Genomic DNA, 21,325 nt, shown 5'->3' with positions numbered 1-21,325 from the left:
TTACCCTTTTAGACCTAGATTACCCATTGTTTAAATAAATTACTTTGTTTATCCTTCTACTTTTGTTGTGTCTCAGAATATGAAAGATTATATTTTCCAATGGTGCTTATCGCTGCTGCTTATCACATGGATTTCTTTCTTAAGGTACAGAGCATGCGCAAAATGCATGCGATGCTTCTTTATGGTTGAATCAATGCATAAAGATGGGATCACGCAGCGCATATGCCCAAAGTTGTGCCGCCCTTGCGGCCTTGCCCACAGAGGACTCAAAGTACTGGGGCAAACTCACTTCCCAGATACGCTGGAATGCGTCTCGCTCAACATAACAATCCATTATAAGTCGATGAATGCAACTGACCTTTGATCAAAAGCATAATACCGTTAGAACTTATCAGATTCAAAATTTATAGCTGCCAAAAACTCAAAGCGTACTTTAGCAAGAATACTTGTTAAATATCAACCATAGCCAGGGAAGCGTAGTTCTGATGCAGGATTGCAGCAAAATTCCCCACTGGAAAAGAGTAGCATAATTGCAAAGCCTCCATGAATTCTGAAGCATGCTTTATCATTCGCATTTATAAGAAAAAGCACTTGGTATGGAGAATTATACATGGACACTTTCCCCTGATGACCTAAAAAATGGTCAATAGTTTAACCCTCATAATCCAAAATCAAATCAAAACCTTCAAAAGTCTACAAAACAGGCTGCTCAAATGGAGAATACATCAGACAATCCAAAATTAATAGCACCTTGTTAGCGACCAGACAAATATTCTGATATTCCAAAAACTTCAATGAGGGAGAAAGAACCGCACTACTTCACGGCATATTTCTGATTTTCTGTGAGGGAAATATCAACCAATCTTGGACTAGAATTTAGATAGGAAGGTATATTCCAAAAACTTCAATGAGGGAGAAAGAACCTCACTAGTTCACGGCATATTTCTGATTTTCTGTGAGGGAAATATCAACCAATCTTGGACTAGAATTTAGATAGGAAGGTATGACCAAAATTATAGAGATTATATGAAAGATCCGACCCGGACCCGACCCGACCCAGATTTTTTGGGTCAGGTCTGGGTTATACATGGACCCGACCCGAATGACCCGTTGGGTCAAAAATTGTAGGCCTAGACCCAATCCGACCCGACCCGATGTTCAACCGGGTCAGGTCTGGGTCCAAAATTAGGACCCGAACAAGAAATCGGGTCGGATCCGGGTCACTCAGGACCTGACCCGACCCATTTGCACCCCTAGCTATTTTATATCAATTTCAAAATCAAAGAATTGCTCAGCATTTAAATTAAGCAACAGACAACTCCTATTCTAATTCCATTCAGCCTATGCAAAACTCACAGTAACTCCAGAAAAAAAATGGAGACTGACCGCTCAGATTCTGGATGGATTATTCAAATCTCTTGGAAACCACTTACCCCCATGATGAAATGCAGGAAGAACATTTAAAGTAGCACACCCCTCCGAATCTATAACATAATTATGAAAGCACAACTAAAAGAAAAGGATTCATCACCTGTGTTGGCCCATCCCATGGTAAAGTAGCCCACGCAAATGATACGCTTTAGCAAACCTAAGAAGCATTTGAACCAAAGAGAAAGAACTTATTAAGTTACAAAAATAATGGAAGGGTTGGACCTCTTGACAGAATTATTATATATACTAGAGGATGTGCATTTATACCTTTCATCAACAAGTAGAACTTTTTTGAGACAATGCAGCGCCTTTTCTGAATTAGCCAAATCTTGGTAAAACTGCAAAATAAGCCATGCATGTGGCTGATAAATATTAAGACAGTAATTTAGGGGAACACACAGACATATTCAATGAACCATGGGGCTTCACAGGCAAGTTAACATGTGATATGTTTGATATTAGTTTAACATTTGCCTAACATGCTTAAGAAAGAAAATGTATCCACCAACTTTTTTAGCTTTCCCAGAAAAATGGCACTCATAAGTTCATATATATATTGTTCCGGATGTATTAAAACGCATGTAACTGAAAAAGAACTCAATTTCATATCCAAGAGTAAAGATGAATTCTTAACAAAGATACATGATAATTTCCTCGTAATCTTCACAGATTATTACTGTCAAAAGCATGTTACATAGAACAAAGATTGAATAGATGTTTCTAATCTCAAAAAAAAAATGGCGCAATACTATCCTCAGAGATGCAGTCCAGGTTATTATTTTACTCTGCTAACCAAGAACCTGAATGTGGTCTTCAGTTTGGCAGCTTTAATTTCTGAGATTGGATTTTATTTACCAATCATACTGTCTACATATATCCAAAATTGAATTAGTGTTAATAAAAGGAAAGAATTAATACTTGGAGAAAGCAAGACCGCCAGCAGACTTCAAAATGAAAACTATTCCTGTGGCCAACACAGGATTAGCAGCAAACAACTGAAAGTTGTTAAAATGACTGGTGGTGAAAGAGAAAGAACATGGTTGCATATCTAGGATAAAAATAGGATAACAATAATATGGTTGAGGCTTTACTAGCAGTTTGCATCATGGGGTGATTTTTTCTTAGAAATATGATGGATATGGTTTGATGAAACAAGTGGTTAGCAGAGTCTGAAAGATTTTTACGCAGGGAGTTGAAGGATGGTCTTTGATAGTTTGTATTCTGGTACATGAGTTCACCTTGCCGCGAGTCATTATACATGTAGCTTCACATTGTACTGTAGCCACATGTCTCACCATCACCATTCAGCTTATTAATTATTCTGGCACCTCCTAAGCCCGTGATTCGTCATCAATGGCCCTAAATCTCAGAACATTGCTTAACTCATCTTTTGAATTTGTCTCAGTATTAACTTTCATTTTCTAGTTGGTAGATCTTTTATATGCCTTAATTGTCATTTTCTATTGCTGGTGAAGTGATGCTTAAACATATGCTAATTTCATTCTTCGGAGCATGTAAGGATCATACATACCCTTAAGAATGTCGTCTTATTTATGGCAAGAATCCTGACAATATATATTAGCAACGTCGGCAGAATCGGTACCAGGCACCGTACCGATTGCTCGGCGGGATAAGTCGGTACGAGCCCGTGTCATGCCGTGCCAGGCCCGTACCAATACAATAGAAGAGACAGGGGATAAGGAGAACGAAAGAGGAAAAGAGAAAGCGAGGGAAGGCGGCAGAGGGAGAGGAAGAGAGAGGTCAGCCCCGACTGAGGAGCCTCCGCACGGAGGAGGCGGAGGCCGGGAGACGCGGAGGCGGGGCTCCACCTCCGGTCCCTTGTTTCATTCGAAACAACAGCCCAGAGGGGGATCCTTTTATTTTTGCATTTTTTAAGTTGAAGTCGGCAAACCCATTGCCGACTTCACTTGAAAAAAAAAAATAAGTGAAGTCGGCAATGAGATGCCGACTTCAACTTAAAAAATACAAAAATAAAAGACGCCCCTCCTGGCCTCTGTTTCGAATGAAACAGGAAACCGGAGACGGAGCAGAGGCTCTCCGGCCTTCGCCGGCCGGCCTCTCTTCCGCTCCCTCTCCCTCCCTTCCCGGCGCTCTCTCTCTCTCTCTCTCTTTTCCTCTTTTTTCTTCCCTTTTTCTCCTTCCGGCGACGGCATCTCGGTTTCAATGCCAAAATTGTCCCGGTCCACCACCGGTACGGCTTGGGACGCTTCGAACCGGATGATTCGGAATAGTTTCGCAGACCTTGTATATTAAGTTTCTAGTCTTGATGAGCATGCATTCCAAAACCTGCCATTGAAATTCCGATATCATCATATACATCAAATTTGTGCTGATATAACAAAATGACTAATGTAGCCGGTCACCAACTTCATCCAGCTGATAGTATATATAGAACCATAATAGGAGAAGTAGCACAATTACTGATAAGTGCAGACCTCAACAAAAAGTTCAAAGTACCAGTGAGCTGAGAACACCACTTACATGAAAGAGAATTGAAATCAAACATATACTAAAGATTTTTCACTAAGCAAAAATAAAAGTATTATGTCAGTGCACATAAATAAAAATAGTGCAACTGCAGCCATGCAACCAAGTATAAAAGGTGAAATTAAATTCCACATAGAAAAGCGATAGTAAGTGATGAATTTGATCGAAAGGCTGCCCATGGTTTGCAGATGAGTTACCTGTGCAAGATGGGCCCAACCATCGACGAAATTTTGATCAAGTTGTATCGATTTGAGATGTGCCTCTTCAGCTTTATGGTACTCACCACTTGCTGATAAAGCCAGACCCTACAGCCATGATCATAGATAGCATAACCACAAAAGTGACAAAACTGAAATTTAATAACAGAAATGCTTCTTTACTCTTCAAGAGAAGGTTAGAAGAATATCTTGAGAGTTGATACAAGTTATATTGAGAGTTGATACAAGTTATATTAAGAATAAGTAAGAAAGTCATATTTCACAATAAGCAAATAATGAGTCAGCACTGTAAAGTTTTGTAGCTCGATGTTAATACTTAGAAAAGGAGAAAATATTTAAGAAACTGGTACATGAAAATTTTCACAGAAAAATTGGCTCAGAAGGAGGGACACATAAAAGCCATTGGCATACCATCCTATTGGAAAAACAAAAATAAAGTACATGTTTGAGGCAATGAAGTTAAAGAAATTGAAACTTGCCATATTATCAAGAATAGTATAGAAAATATTAGAAGAAAAACCAATGCTTTACTAGCTTGTACATGGAGGTCCTTAATTTAGGGAAATGAAAATGACTGGAGACCTATTCTTATACAAATACAGAATGTTGCCAGTTAGCACAAAATAGAACTCCAAAGCCAGATGTTGTACATATGACAGAGGTTGGTTGCATAGATTGAGAGAACTAGATCTAGAGAAACAACACAGCTTTAAGGCCAAGTGATCATGCTTCCTTGCCTGAACATTTCATGAAAGAACTGTCGAGAAAGAAGAAAATTTACATGCAGTTTTCAGCAACTTAAAATATATGACAGACACAGGAGGAATTTTCGCAATGTTGAGCAATAAGGAGAGTAACATCAAAAACTTAGAGAAGGTCTGTGAAAAGAGGGCAGCCTAATGCACAAGGCTCCCACCACTACGGGGTCTAGCGAGAGTCAAATGTATGAAGCCTTATCCCCAAGTGCAAAGAGACTATTTCGATGTTTTGAGCCCATGGCACCCATATTACAATGGAGCAACCTTACATTGCACCATGGCTCGAGAATTCCTAATAAACATTTTTTTAAAAAAAATAAATGATAATAAAAGCATTGACATTGAGAGCATGAATGTAAATGAGGTGCTTTCATATTTGATAATCAAATTTAGAACATAAATTGGTAGCGTAGCTCAGACTAACTCACTGGGAAAAAAAAGAAAGAGTATCTCAGACTGATACTTTCATTACATTAGATATTTTATTTAAATAAGTAATCATAATCTGCAGACATGTAAAAAATTAAAGATGGATGAAGCGGAGATGTGCTTCAGAAGCATTACATGATTATCGCATGTTGCAACAAGAAAAAGTTGTACAACAAAAATAAAAGACCAGTGATGTAATTTTTTTCTATTGATACACTAGATCAGTGTTGTATGTGCCATGACATTATGCAACAAAGAAGGTGCAGACATGCAGGTAAACAAAATGAGCATTTAAGATCAAAATGTTAGAGCAATTGTAAGGTAAATTGTAAAACTTAGTGTTTACAAATAAGTACACAGAGAAGCTCAACAGTTGAATCAACTATGGCATGGAGAAATTATTGAGATGGTGTGGACATCTATAACAAAGATCAAAGAAGAGCCTTAAGAATGGAAGGCCTTAGAACTCTGTAAACGATCAAAAAAAAAAAATTGCAGACTGATGAAGAACACCCAGATGGTGGAATGCACTGATGAAAAACTTGAGAATTAATTGTTATGAATAACAATGAAAGATTTTGCCCAGAATAGAAGGGTTGAGGTTCGTTATCTATCATTATGCTAAAGTTTAAATATTGGGACCCAAAGAAATACTTTAAAATATGGTTCATAAACAAGATAATAAGCTTTACTTACTAAGTATGTATAAGCAGATTTGTTTTTCTTGTCATGCTTGACACATGCAGAAAGGTCTGCCACAGCAGCATCAAAATCCTTGAATTTGAAATTAACAATTCCTGCAAGTCAGAGTACTGAAATATTAATGATATATTTCACAATATGAGTTTATTATTTTAAAACCATGCAATATAGTCAAATCTAGGAAAACATTTTTAACTTTTATTCTGTTGATAGTATCAATAGCAAAACCTGTAATGCACTATATTATCTGAAACACAAAATAGTGCTTCAGATTAGATGAATTAACCTGATAACTCAACAGCATTTTGCAGTTTCAAGTCCATGTGATAGATAGGACAAGCATGAATATCTAGTGTAAAGTAACTTCACGCACTGAAAATTATTTCAATAATGGGCCCATGAACCAGTATTCATCAAACTTTCAAGTCATATGACATCAAGTTATATTAGGATTGAGTCCGACAGTTGCAAAATGAATCCAAGTACTAAAAATTTTAAAATTAACATCATTAATCATGATATCCACAAACTAAAAATTTAAAAAATGAATGTTCTGCAGGTTTCTTATTCATGCCTTGCAGGATATGCAATATGAAAACATATTCATGGCAAATAGTATCAAAGTGAACGATACCAATCAAGTTGGTACTATAATGCAGGCTACAACCAAGTATGCTCATTGCTGGTCATGTGATATACACATCATATGATGGCCATGGAAGAAGATGCAAAAAACTTGGATACTTCCATACCATTGATCAACTTAAATAACATCTTATCGATAAAAGCTATCCATTTGGCAGCTTGCACTTTCTAAATTAATCCCTTTATGACAGATAAAGTTGCTAAAATAGAGACTAAGGTTGAAAAGCCGTGTTACTATTGTCCCTTGGAGGCTGCACCCATGTTGTTAATTATCTTGTTTTTATTTCTACTCTCTTAGGGATCCTTATTTTCATTCCCTCGATACAAAGGCGGAAGTTTTATTCAATTTATCCCTCACACTTGGTATAATAGATTACACACACACACACACAGAGGGGGGGAGGGAGGGAGATCCCTAAGTGCTTTCTTATTGCAAGCTGGTAAGCGTCACACAAAGATAACAAGGCATGTTATGACCAAAAAACCTCATGATATAGCTATCTAAATAGAAGTACAAGATTTTAAGTTTTCATGAGTTAAAACTCTCAAAGCAATATATCAAAAAACTAGAGTTCGATACTGGTTAGGATGTAGCACACTTATAGCACAAAAGTATGTTCTAGTCATTTAATCTTGCAAGCCCATTCAATTTCTCATAGCTCAATCAGGAAAATTAATTTGCAGATAATGAAATAAAAGCAGAATAGTATTCTTAATTTTGGAAAGGCATTTTCAGCCAATTGTTGTTATGATGAGCATATAAAGCATTAAGTCAACCAATCATTTTGTCAATGACATTTTAACTAGCCATGATAGGAAGAGTTAGCTCCGGTCGCTTATATCTATTTTCTTAGATGTTATGCTGTCTGGAGGAAAAGAGAAGATTATTGCCAAGACTTTTCCTTGTTTATACATGTCTTTATTTCAAAGAGAAGGGAAAAAAGTACATACAAGAAAACAGGAGGGTCGATATCAATACGCATTATGTGAAATAGACTAAGAAAAAAAGGTTGGAAGAACTAACCCCTTTCATGTAGAATATCTGATGAATTTGGCTCAAATTCCAGTGCTTTTGTTAAATCCTCGATGGCCTGAAATCAAGATATCTACAATTATTAAAGGACATGAACATAATTTCCATGCGTCACTATGTTGCTAGTGCATATAATACACTTCACAAATTACCATTTGAGCGATGCATGGTACCATCAATTTATGCCACCAAAAAATAAAAGTTATCATGTTATATCGGGAGGTTAAAATAAAAGGAAAAGGAAAAAGAAAACAAAATATCAGACAACAAAGTTTTATCGTACAAGGGTCCAGGTATCTAGCGGTATTTTACATTATGCTGATGAATTCGGTATCATTGCAAAAGCCTTCAAGCATGACCAAAAGATTTCATCCTTCTCTCATAAAAATTATCCAATAGAAGCTTGAGGATCTTAGCACTATTTATTGTTGCCAACTGAACACAAAGTTGCTTCTCTGGTCCTATCGTCATGGGAAGTTTGGAGTTTTTATGGATGGCAAGGTGAGAAAAGGCTGTGGATTGATGTTATTAAGCAAAGAGAGGGTCTTTAATGAGGCTCCTATGCATGGTCATATGTAGGAAGGCCTTGAATTTATATACTTGCTCATAATTTCATATTAAGGTTCTTCATCAGGCAACAGACAAGACAGATGTTCTCGAACTTGAAAAATAAGTTGGACCTAAACAAATGCAGTTGCCTTTCTTTTCCCTACTAAACTTATAGATCAGGACCAAAGAGTAATTTTAGTAAACAAATGGTCAGAAGACGTTGAAATAGTAATCTGCACCTCACCTACTAATGGATATGGGAAGCAATACCAGACCCCATAGTGCTTGGAGATCTGCTTAATTGCTCCAAAGTCTCCATCTTAGGGAATACTTATGTAGTGCCACATTGTGAACAATTACTTGAAATCCTACCTTGAGCTATTTGCATATGCCTGCAAGTCTTAAATCCTTCAAACTTTTTTTCAGCCAATCATCTTTTGTAATTATGTAAGTCAAACTTTTAACATTTTTGCTTCCTTGCTTCCTTTTGTATATTTCATATCATTATGCTTCTCATGCTCAAGATAAATCTTTCACAGTCCGCAAAGCAATTTAGCAGAAAGCATCCACTAGCAACAAGATTATAAGAGACACGTGTTGGTTATATTTTTCCCTTACTGCATTTGCTAAAGAGGTAAAGTAATAAACAAATCTCGGGCTTATTCAATCAATAAAGGTACAATAAGCAAGATTAACCCTCTGTTTGTTGGTGGATTCCCGCAACAAACAGAACAAGAAGAAGAAAATAAATTAAGTATAAAGACATCAAGAAAAAGGCATATTGTGTGCACATAATTACACAAAGATAGATACTAGTTACCCACCCACCCTTCTCTTTTTTTTGGATGCAAGCAAGAATGCACAATTTTAATCCATCCACACATTTCTTTTTCACATACCTCTACTTTAAAAAGCTTCCCCTAATATATTCAGATGAAACCTTTCTCAATAGCTCATCCACACCATACATTTTAAAAGTTCACCCAGAAAAAATTTGTCTCCCCTGGAGAACACTATAACACTCCCTCTTTATTTCTATGGATCTGACTTTTACCCACCAATACCTCAGAAAAATATTTTTTAACAAATATCTACAACAGATAAAAACTTACTGCTAGTGTCACTGGCACCTACTGACTTGGTCTACTGAAAATACATAGGCTTCCTGTCTCATGATTGTAACTCTGCCAGTGCTTTTCTTTGAAGTTACCCTTTCCTTTTACCACTATCACACATTACTCCAATTGCCTGATTTAGTTTTCTAATTTCTACAGTTATAGAATTAGTCTTTCTTACCAGAAAATTCAGTTCTATGACTTATTTACAACACATACATGTAAGACCTAGATACTCATCTTTTAAAACAGAGAAGAGACCTTCTTACAGCAGCCAAAAACAAGCCACTGAAACAAGAAGTTAAACAACATATAAAGTAATAAATTTATTGCAGAGAAATAAAAATTTAAACAGAAGAACTTATATCTGTGCATGATAGGATAAAATGGCCTTGCCTCCACAAATTCTCCCATGGCAGCACGTGCCTGCCCTCGCCGTTTCCAAGCCTCTCCAGCAGATTGATTTGTTTGTATAGCCTGCCAGAGAAAGAAAAATACTCAAAATGCAAATCCAAAAGTGGAAGCTGGTTCCCACGAATTATTATACCTTAGTAAAGTCGGCAATAGCAGCATCAAGTTCTCTTTGGAATGCATAAGCCGTTCCTCTTCCTATCAAAGCCTCTGGATATGTAGGATTTTCTCTCAAAATCTGCACATGTCTAATGTTACCGTATGTCCATTCCATTAACAACAGACAAGAGCATGGATAAGATGGGCAAAAACAGGTAAACCTGGTCAAAGATGGATATAGCTTGGTCATAATTCCCTTCATTAACCTGCAACAGTTTGGTCCATCATTGGAAAAAAGCTTCAGTTTGTGGAAAAAGGGAAAAAGAAAAACAGGTAAGCTTTAAAAAAAAATCAAAGATTCTGAAAACATATCAGCCATATGTCCGCGAAATATGAGCAATTTATACTAGCACTTAAATTATAGCCATGCATTTATCTGAATCAAGCGATAAATCACCAACCAGAAATAAAAGGAACCAACTAGATACAAATAAGATGCTTGCTAAACAAATAGTATCTTATTATAAAATGAATTCATAAATCACTAACTGAAGTATTATGCTTGACTAATTTTTATTGAAACTAAGGCATTTAAATAATTCCATGACATCCAAAAGTATCTTTTAGGACAAATCATGCATGCGTTAGTATCAAAGAGCACTTTTGGGCACTGCAGGCTCATCTGGGCAACCGAATGGGAGTCGGATTTTCTGGTTCTTATATATGCTTTACCAATTTGAGTATAAATTAATTCAGTTAGGAGTAGCAATCTACTATGCTCCATCAAGTACCTGACCCAACCTGATCTTAATGGGACAGATTTTACCCGACCTACAGTGGATCCAGGGCAAGTGCAGGTAATGGTAAAACCTGCCCTGAACTCAACCCAGATATATATAACTCTTCACAAAGCCCCTTCCTACCCTTTGTCCTAGTCTCTCCACTTATGAGAAAGATTGAACATGTGAAAGGTTACATGCCATGATGCTTAGTTGTTCATTTTTTAGTTGATTGCTTTTCTTAGTTCATGGGACATTTGGCTTCTTAAAGAACAATATTTTTGTTTGTTATGTTTCTATTATTGTTGAAAATTTGATTTGTTATATTCTATGTCTTCGACTCTTATTTTGTTAGCGTATGTGAAGTACTAAAGTTTATTTTTATATTCTTTTATATTTGTTTGATTTGTATGCAAAAAAAAAATATGCAGCTTTACACGAATTGACCCATCAAACCCGCCATGTCTAACTCTACATGCCTCGCCCCGCCCCAAGACAAATACAGGGTGGGTACAAAAAATTGTGTACCTGGCCCATACCGATCCGTTGCCATCCCTAAATCCAGATAAATATTATATAAATTATAATTCTATATTTATTTGAAAAAATCGAGCACAATTAGGAATATTGATTATACCTTTGACCTTCTAGCATTTTGTGCGTTACAACTAACTGAATTGCTGTCCTTCATAATGACACATTGGAAGGCAACACATCCTAGGTATATGAAAATGGCTTTTTTTTAAAGATGAACCATGATAAAGTTTTAGAGTTTAGAAGATTCCAGCAACCTCCTAACGAGCTCGTGCAAGATTCTTGAATCTGGCTACTTCAGAGATTCCATATATTCAACATGCAATAACCAAAAACTGAAGAATGTCAAAAACTTATTATTCTAATGAAACCCTCTAAAATTAAATGCATAATGGGATTGAGGCTGTCCAAGGCTACAAACATACACCGTTAAAACTAGCCACCTTGTATGTGATGCAATAGTGATATTAACCAAGAATGCTTCAATTTCAAAGAGATGAACAGACCAAAAAATAGTCATATAAATAGAATGCTTCAATAGAAAACAGATAAAATGACTAAATATAAAAACAGCCATATAAAAAATTAAATACGGATTAGACCACCACTTATTGAAATCATAAGGGTGGCAGCAATGGGGATCAGGGGGTGCTGTAGATCTGCACCCCCCTGCCTTTCCACCATTGCATGCTCCCTGAGCATCACATTACGTATGGTGCAATACATGGACAGGTTTAATCTTAAAGTGCCCCACTAATCCATCTTGCACCACCTATGCAATCGCACCAGGAAGCAACCTAAAATAGTTGCATATTGTTACATTTGCAACACAATTTAGCACTCATCAAGCCCTAATGATCCTTTTAATTTAAGAACAGTGTCCAAATATTAGAATTTTGCATGTTGTCAGGTACTTCAGTGCAGTACGTGACTACAGTAGCTGACTGTGCAAAAGGGTGACACTTGTGATATAACCAAACGGGGCACTGGCATGGCTTAATACTACCAATGGCACAGATATTAATGTGCAACATAGATACAGGTGCCTCAGGCAAATTCCTAATATCCAGAATACATAGAGTTGAATAGGTTGAAACATTTGATAGCATATGCACAATAAGTTGGAAGGATATGTAATGAAATCAAGAAAACTAAAATACGTCATCATTTAGTATGATACTGCTTGATGATATAACCTTTTCTTTATCATACTGCTTGATGATATAACCTTTTCTTTATCAATTGCCATGAAGCCAATGGAGTAAATTTTGGGAAGTCTGAAAATACAAACACATGTCAAGAATCTGTCTTTAACATGATGTAAGGGTTCCCACTATATAAATCTTCGTAATCAACAGGTATCAACAAAAATTTGGACCCGGGGTGTTTTATCAAGTCCGGATTATTTGCTTAGTAATAAGGCTTCAATTGGGCCTTCCCAAACCCTTAAAGCACTAGGCACTAAAAACAGCTGTTGTTGTTTGTGAGATCAGAAAATCAGCTTGTTTTACACAATAACAATAGATGTTTGAATTAGAAAAAGTTATAGGGGCTATCATCTAGTCATAGAATGTTGTACATTTCTTGTTTTTATCCAGAGTTGCTGGGACACTGAGTAAAGATTGATCTATATTCCATTTTATTTGATAATAGGCTAAGTGGCTCCCCCACTCCTGGTGTGCGCGCCCACTTGTTTTAGATCACGCACAAAATGTCACCAGAACCTGCAAAAGCAGCTTCTACATCTTACTTGCATGACGATATTCCTTTACAAACCCTCCATACTTCCATCTAGGTCTCTTGCCCTATCCAGGACTTTTCCTCTAAGGGTGTGTTTTCTATTGTTTCGGCTTTGTAAGGAGAGAAGGAGAAGCCAGAAGCTAGATTTTCTAGCTTCTTCTAAAAGTGTGTTTTCGACTTTTCACCCTATAGAAGAACTTAGATGATGTGACTAAACACTTTTTTAAGGAAGTGCTTTTTAGCTACAAAAGTCACAAAAGCACTTTTTTAAGCAATACCAAACACATCCTAAATCAAAATCTTTCCTTCCCCCTTATTTTTCTGTTAGCAAACCTACTCTAGTTTGCCATTTAAACTACATAGAACATGCCAAATTCTTCGAACTAAAATCCCAAACTTAATACATCTAGTCCCCTTTATTTTGACAGTAATAAGGTTTTAAATCCCATGGGATGGAGGCATCCCAGTTTCTCCATTGAAAAGGGCACCCCACTATCTCACTCTATCCCAGCAGTCGTCCCGATCAAGCATCTCGGAAAGTACCCTCTATCTCTCTCGCCTTCTTCTTTCCTTTCTTTCTTTCTTTGTTTCTTTTTCTTCTTTCTTTCCTTCCTTTCTTTCCTTTTTCTTCTTCCTTTCTTTCCTTTTTCTTCCTTCTTCCCTTCTTTCCTTCCCTTCTTTTTCTTCTCCTTTCCTTTCTTTTTCATTCTTTTTCCTTTCCTTCCTTTTTCTTCTTCTTTCTTTCCTTCCATAATTCTTTCCTTTCTTTCGTTTTCTTCTCTCATCCTTCCTTTCTTTTTTTTATTTTCTTCTCCCTTCCTTTCTTTCCTTCCTTTTTCTTCATCTTTTCTTCCTTTTCCCCTTCCTTCTTTCCTCTTTCTTCTTCTTTCCATGCATGGATGGGTTTTGGAGTCCCACCCTTATCCCAATTCCTATTTTCTCAAAAGAACAGGATGGGGTGGCCAGGATGCCCACCGTCCCATCGTGATTTAAAACCATGGATGGAAATATATATAGTTCTTATATCAGATTTGCTAATCAGAATTTTGGATGAAACCATGGAATATAGCTTATCAACCTTCCCCTTGTACTCCTAAACCTGCAAATCCATGCCTACCTTTCTTTTAGCTTTCTTTAACCTCTTTATACAAATCTGTCTCACTGCAGACTGCAGAAGAGCAATTCAGACCCTCTCTTTTAAATCCTAAATTCCATCTCTCTTCACACTTCCATGGCCTATTTGTGAAAATCTGATATACAAAAACAAATGAAACTAGTACTGAGCATTTTAACCTTCGAAGAAAAAGAAAGGAAATTCCCATGCGTCCATTTATTCCCACAAGGAGCAGAAAGCCAGAAAATGTTGCAAAAAGCAGGGAATTGGTTTTAAGATTCAACCAATGGTTAGTGGGGGATGAGAAAGGGGTAGACAACATAGGGAAGCAATTTTATGCATGGTGCATGGTGTTAATGCTAATGTCAAAAGGATGTTCTGAACTTCTCGTGCATGACAGATAGATTTTCATACAAGGAAAATCCAGCAATTCCTTCTCAACCCATGCCTCCTCTATTGGTGACATATCAGTCAGATGAACCATATCTATGAGCACACATCCTGAAGTCATCTATTAAAATTCTTGCTCCCTACTTTGCTTGATGACATCTATGTGGCAAAATGAAAACCATTGTCAAGGCATTTACTTATGAGCTCAAAGCAATTGGCTCAAAATCCTAGGTTATCCCCTAAACATATATTGGGTTTCTCCGCTCTACATTCCTTAACCAGCTAAGCAAGGTTTTGAGCCAACAGGTCATGACACGAATTGGGTATCTAGAAAAGAAGGGTTCAGGTACCTTAAAGAAGAAATTGAGCAAAAAGTGTAAAGACTAAATATTATGACTCAAGATGCCTAGGAAATGTGCCAAACACTTAGTTAAACAGAGAAGAGAAAAAAGGAAAGGCTTGACTTCATTTGAAATCTGAAAATCTTCATATTGAACTCTGGAGCCATGATTTCTAAATAACAATTGTATCACAAACTAACCAAGAGATAAAGACTGCTCACAATTTTGAATTGGAAGATTATTGTCTTGTTAATTTAGTTTGGAGATGAGTTTCTAGCAAACATTACAAATTAAGGTTGATTAGGATCGTTTTTGTCCACAATCCTAAATATTTGTGTTTATTATATTTCCTCATTGTTTGAATTTCTACTGTTTGGCAATTTGTCAAAGCACATTCCCAAAGATTTTGAGGCAGAGATAAGTAAAAAGTTAAAATCATCCCAAGATGACCAGAGACAGCCCAACATTACTACCATGAACTCATCACTGCACACAGTTCAATTTTTACTTGTAAAATTAAAATGAGAAATTTAAACTAAATCCACTGTATAGTTCAATAAGACCCTCATTTGATTGAGACAGTAGCTGATTTCCTTACCTGTATAAAAACATTTATACGTATATGGGCAAATTAAATGAGAAAATTTGATAATAAAGCACATCAGACTCACCTGTGCTATGCCTCGTGATAATCGAAAATCCAAGCTTATTGACTTGGTCTTTGGAAGACCAACAAAAAGCTTTCGATTTATTTTAATGGTCTCATTGGATCTGCTGCATGTTTCTGCAGTATCATTAGGTTTTTCATGCATATTATCTGATTTACTTTGAATGAAAGACCCTATCTCAGAGGTCAATGTCGTCGTACTAGAGGAATCTATAACATGATCTTCACAGACAACAACCTTTTTTTCAGTGGTTGACATATTTGTATTAGAGGAATCCAAAACATGATTTTCAGAGACAACTACTTTTGTATCACATGTTGATGCATCCATGGCATGATCTTCACAAACAACAGGTTCAGACTGTTTAGCAACTGCCAATAGCTCTTCCAACTCCAGCAACTGCTTTAAATCTGTTGATTCATGAACTGCATTTCCATACCCTTCCTCCCACACAAGCAAAGCATCTTCCTTTCTTCCCAGAGCTGACAGAGCATTACCTGACAATAATGTAACAGCAAGCATAAGCTGAAATAAAAAGCACAAAAGATTGGATCCGATTTAATAATTGCAAAAAATATCTGATTACGAGTATTGGAACATACAATTGGCACTTAGACCGAGGTTTTCATACTTTGCAAAAGATATCACTATGGTAAGCTCATAGCTAGCTGAACAAGAAGGACAGCACATTGTCTTGCAGCAAAAACATGATCATTAAAGAAAAAGCAATAACTAACTGAAATTAAGGTTCAAGTCTTGAAAAAACCTACAAGAAATCTAACACCAATATAAAATATCAGAACAATTTCTCAATCCAGATCACGTGTTACTGCAATTGCAAGAATAGCAACCACATTTATAAAGTGAGAGGAAGAAAAGCTTAACTTCGTTGCAAAAGGTTCATAACCAATAATTTTACATTTCTATATGATTTCTTTGTGTTCATCATACATGTCTTTAAGATTCAACCTAGTTTCTCTGAGAACAATGATTCATTATTCACCATAAAGATAGTCTCAAGCAAGGTCAGCCCAACAAGATGGCGGTAAAGAACCAAAACGACGACCCTTAATAAAATCATGAGCCCCCCATCCTCCTGCCGTCCCCTAGTCCGATCTCGTTCGATTTCCCTCTCACTCTCCCCCCCCCCCTCTTGGATGCCTCGTCCCATGTGTTAGAAGCTCATCCCCTTTCCTATGCTGGCCTTCCCTCATTCCCATTGAAACCCTTGTCTCAGCATGGAAGACTCCCCTTCTTCATTCCAACTCCTGCGGCCCAATGGTTGTGGTTGGCCTCCTCTACCACCTCCTTCATCTCTGATTGTAGCCTGCACTTTTTTTGGCAAAGTTTTCCAGGTACGACTCTCAATCTCTCTCTCCCTCCCCTCCCTATTCCTCTTTCTCCCCTTCTTCTCTCTGACCCCCTAGGGTTAGTGTTAAGGTTAGGGTTCTCTCTCCCCCTCTCTCCCCCCTCCCCCCCCCCCTTCTCTCTCCCCCCTCTCTTCCCCTCCCTCTCCCTGTTTCAGTACACCCCGACACGGCATGGTACGGATGTATACTGTACCATACTGGTAGCCAACCAATATGGGTCACAATACCGGTTCAGCGAACCTTGTCTAAAGTACATACATTTTCAAATAAAAAATACAATTTAAAGAGGATAATGGCCAAGACGAGACACTCAACCTTTACGGACAGCGTGGGGCCAAGGATTAGAACATTGAGGCAAATCAAATGTAACCATACAAGAAATGCTTTGTTGCTAGATTACCAGCAGAGTACAGGAGTACAAAACTGTGTTACAGCCCATAGATATCTACTGGCACATATAACCCATATTGTGCAATACTTCAGCAATTTTCCACGGTGCAGATTGGAAAAACTGACTGCGCTGTATATTAAAACTCTAGTCCCATTTTGCAAGCTAAAAAGAGATAGATCAGCAACAGCAGAATTTTAAAAAAAAAAAAAAAAAAAAGATGATAGGTGCAAGACCCAATGGGTTGGGTATTGGTTCTGGCACCTGATCCCATATGTTTACTAGTACTTTATAAATCAAAAGGAGAATAAAAGAAAAGAAAGAGATGGAGAGGACTCTGAAAAATGAACTTGGAACATGAAGTACAATGGGAATGAAAACATCCAGACCTCTTGACAGGTTCCTCCTTGTTTATTTTGGCACCAACATTATCACACCTCACAATGACTATGCAATCAAACTAAGCCTTCTCCCCTTCCCCCTCTAATTATTTGCAGAAACAGAAAAGAAAACAATTTTAAAAAAAGAATTGAATAGTTTTATATGATTTGAGGACTCGCCAATTATTTGTAAGCAAACTAGCACGGCAACATAGTCTCATTGATGTATTATTAACTATGTTGATGCATCGCCAAAGTTAACTATTTTTCCTCATATAATTGGTCAAGTTGATCACTGCTTGGAAATGTGTTGGCATTACTGACAAGCCTTGCACTCCACTTGTGTCTGTGGCAAATTCCCAACAAGAAATGATATTTCCAAGGTATTCCACCTTGTCAGGCCCAAAAGGTACCCAGACTTTTTGACACACAATCGATGGTCAAACGGAAGTTCATAGTCATCCATATATGTTGACAGCATCATTCCACAATAAAGCGTAATTCCCCAATAAATGTGCAGAAAGATCATTAAAAACAACTAGGATGAATCATTAAACTCAGGATCTAGCTGCCATTTACACTATTGGCGGTCAAATGGGAAGTTCATAGTCAATAAAATGTTGAAGAACATTCCACAAAAAGATAAATACGAAGATCATAAAAAAGAAAAGGATGAATCATCAAACTTGGTGAAGCTGTCAGTTCTGATGCTTTGAATTGTGGCAGGCACATTATTACGTGAATTGGCAAAACAGGAAATGTGTTGTGGTCATCATAAGTACAGTAGGATAAATGACCTTAGGAACACCAATTCAATGACGTCCAGAATGAACATCAACTATAGAAATTATGTTCCAATGACCTATATTATGTTTTCTCTAGAAAAAAGCTTTCAAATTTAGAATGTTACATCAAGATTTCCTCTATCTTTTTTTCTCTAAATATCCTTGACTTGGAAAAAAAAATCCCTGCATAATCTTGCCCAATAAATATTTTGTTAGTACCTCATGTCACTTTCTCATCTCACGGACATGCAAAATTAGAAGAATAAGAAGATATAGTGCCTATATTTAGATGCCTCACCAAGATTACACTAATGCCTTATCTTACCATAAAAATAGATGCCTCTCTTTATCTTACCACACACTCATGCACATCCGTCCTCTATCCCATTCAAATTAATATCACAGCCATTTGTTAGGATTTTATGTAACATATGATGGATGTCTAAATTTCCTATGCAAATTCATCTTACCATAAGTAGAACAATTATATTACAATAGCATATATATAAATGGGAAGATGGTTTGTCCACTAACATCTCTCTCTCGCTCGCTCGCTCGCTTGCCGCATGTAGAAACATGAAATCTCACTTAAGTGCCCACAATCTACTCTCTTTCCTCCTGCCCCTTCTCTTTCTCCCCCTTTGCAATCCAATCTGCCTAAATTGGACCAAGTCACTCTCTTCACACCCTAAGCCCCTTCTAAGCAAAAGATTGTGAGTTTGGTCCTCTAATACTTGCCAAGAGCTCCTCTTTGATCGCCAAAAACAAAACCTGGTTATAATCTTTTTCATTTTACTTATATTTTTTGAGAGTTTATCTTTATTTTTTTATTTTTTTATTTTTTTTATTTTTTTATTTTTTTCTTCAATTTAGCTAATATACATTTAATATTCTATTTTATACTTTATATGTATTTTTTTATGCTTTTTATGCTTTATTGATTCTATTATTTCATGTTTGTACTTTTGTTGTATTTAAGATTATCTAATTTCAATATTATATATTTATTTATTTTCATTATTTTCCCTTATTTTTGCATTTTGCATCTCATATTTTTACTTTAAAATTGGTGTATTCTTTATAATTCAATTTTATGTATTTAATTTGTTTCTTTTTTAATTTTAATCTCTATTCATGCTTTCTTTATAATTAACTCTCACATGCGTGTGAGATGTGCTCATTTGCTAGTAGTATACTCATCAAGTATCTCTTTAATCATCACTACAAGGAATGTATCCTAAACCATCCCTTCGTCCAGAAGCTCCATAATAAAGACAAACTTCCACTTAACTTTATAAACCTCAAACACCCGCAAGCCTCACATGTGGTCTCATTAAGGTGGACATTACAAATTCATATATAGAGCATCAGTGCTTGTTTTTCCTAACATTTGTAAGCAATGACATATGCTCTGCCAAAGTATAATTTTGTGCACAATTTGGAGGTAAAGCAGTAATGTTTCCAACTCAATCAAGTAAATTACTCCAACAAAGGGTTCTTTTTAGCATTTAAAAATGTGCAGATTATAATCCAGAAAGGCATGTCTCACACTCTTGCTACAGGACCAAAGAAACCTTTCCATAGAGTGGCAATTAGCAAGCTTGAGTCAAACAATTCTGATGCACCATCCCTCTAGGCTCCAAAGAATATAATTATTTAACCACTGCAAGAATCCACAAGTAATTTGAAGTTTGCTAGGCCATTGTCAGGAACACTAAATCCCAAGCACCATATCACAACCATTTTTATGCCAGCCATCAGCCTGGAATAGTATCCTTCTATTTCCATGAATTTGCAACAGTAAATAAGCAAAACTTTAGGCAATTGATAACCTTGACATTGGATAAGAAAATTAAGAAAACCTAAGGACTTATGGTGATAAACCAGTTGCGCATTTATGAAGCCAAGAGCCCTTTTTTCTCAATAAGGATTGTAACATTTTGCCATTTGAACATGTCAAAACCATCATCCTCAATCAGTCTAAAGCACAGAAATATGCCTTTGTTAGAGATATCCCATAGAAGAACCACCTTGTGTCTGTCCAAGACATTAGCTTGATGTTCCTTCCAAACAAAAGAATGCTAAGATGGCCTTCTGATAACCCATCGCAACTAGAAGTTGACGAACCCTTTCACCTTAGAGATCCAGCTTGATGGATTATTCCCATTGTTAAATTAAGCCTACTCCTACCATATGCTCATTTGATTCCTCCAATACTTAGGCACTAAAGATAGAACCTCTCAAACTAGAATTCTCACACTTGCACTTACCGGAAGTAAGAACCTAGTTTCTGATTCACTTTAAGAGTGGACCGACCATCAACTGAAAATCATAAATTGAATGGGAGTGTTTGAATGCTCAGCAGCCCAGCCACCCTATCCATCTATATTTGTCCCAGATGCTGACATTTCCTAATTAGTTGAATCCAAATATTGTTTATCAAATCATACCAAAATTTCTGCCACTAGTTGACGTCATTCATGTTTAGGGATCAAACAGAAAATGAAAAGCTCTGGTTTCGGACTACAGTTTTCAGTGCAAATTTTAGGGTTTTTTAATATCTTTTATAGAACAGAGAAATCAAATGCAAAATACAAGAATCCAAAATGGCAAGTATCTCACTGATTTGCAATTCATGTTTCAAAAACCCAAAAAGAAACAAAAAACTAAAACATAAACCATGAAGAAATTAGAGCAGCCAAGTTCTGTAGAATCGACCAACCTTTGAGGATATAAGCTTGAAGAGCCTTAGGATCTAGCTGCAGTGCCCTGTCACAGTCCTTGATCACATGTTTGTGTAACTCCAACTGGCTATAGCAAAAAGCTCGATTGCTGCAGAACCAAAACAAATTATAAATACTCCGATATTCCCTCGGGAGATTCGATCTTAAGTTCTTAACAAAGATCAACAAAAAAATCGACGAACTCCACAAGGAGC

At 36.7% G+C, this 21,325-nt stretch overlaps 1 protein-coding gene across 2 annotated transcripts in view; it reads right to left on the bottom strand.

The window, feature by feature from the left end:
* Positions 1 to 21,325, bottom strand: part of SRFR1 (Tetratricopeptide repeat (TPR)-like superfamily protein) — a 40,522-nt gene that overhangs the window by 18,761 nt on the left and 436 nt on the right. For both annotated transcript variants that reach the window (XM_026802104.3, XM_008782669.5), the window contains exons 2-11: positions 21,110 to 21,219; positions 15,468 to 15,961; positions 10,120 to 10,164; positions 9,936 to 10,037; positions 9,785 to 9,865; positions 7,716 to 7,782; positions 6,041 to 6,141; positions 4,137 to 4,244; positions 1,699 to 1,769; positions 1,532 to 1,588 (exon numbers count right to left, since the gene is read on the bottom strand). In XM_026802104.3, the coding sequence (XP_026657905.2) occupies positions 1,532 to 1,588; positions 1,699 to 1,769; positions 4,137 to 4,244; positions 6,041 to 6,141; positions 7,716 to 7,782; positions 9,785 to 9,865; positions 9,936 to 10,037; positions 10,120 to 10,164; positions 15,468 to 15,961; positions 21,110 to 21,219 (1,236 nt within the window). The remainder of the gene's footprint in view (positions 1 to 1,531; positions 1,589 to 1,698; positions 1,770 to 4,136; positions 4,245 to 6,040; positions 6,142 to 7,715; positions 7,783 to 9,784; positions 9,866 to 9,935; positions 10,038 to 10,119; positions 10,165 to 15,467; positions 15,962 to 21,109; positions 21,220 to 21,325) is intronic.

Source organism: Phoenix dactylifera, chromosome 1 (assembly GCF_051530095.1).
Source record: "Phoenix dactylifera cultivar Ajwa chromosome 1, Ajwa_hap1_PhDact_Kaust_v1.1, whole genome shotgun sequence".
NCBI classification, from domain to species: Eukaryota; Viridiplantae; Streptophyta; class Magnoliopsida; order Arecales; family Arecaceae; genus Phoenix; species Phoenix dactylifera.
This window is presented reverse-complemented; position numbering and strand designations above follow the sequence as displayed.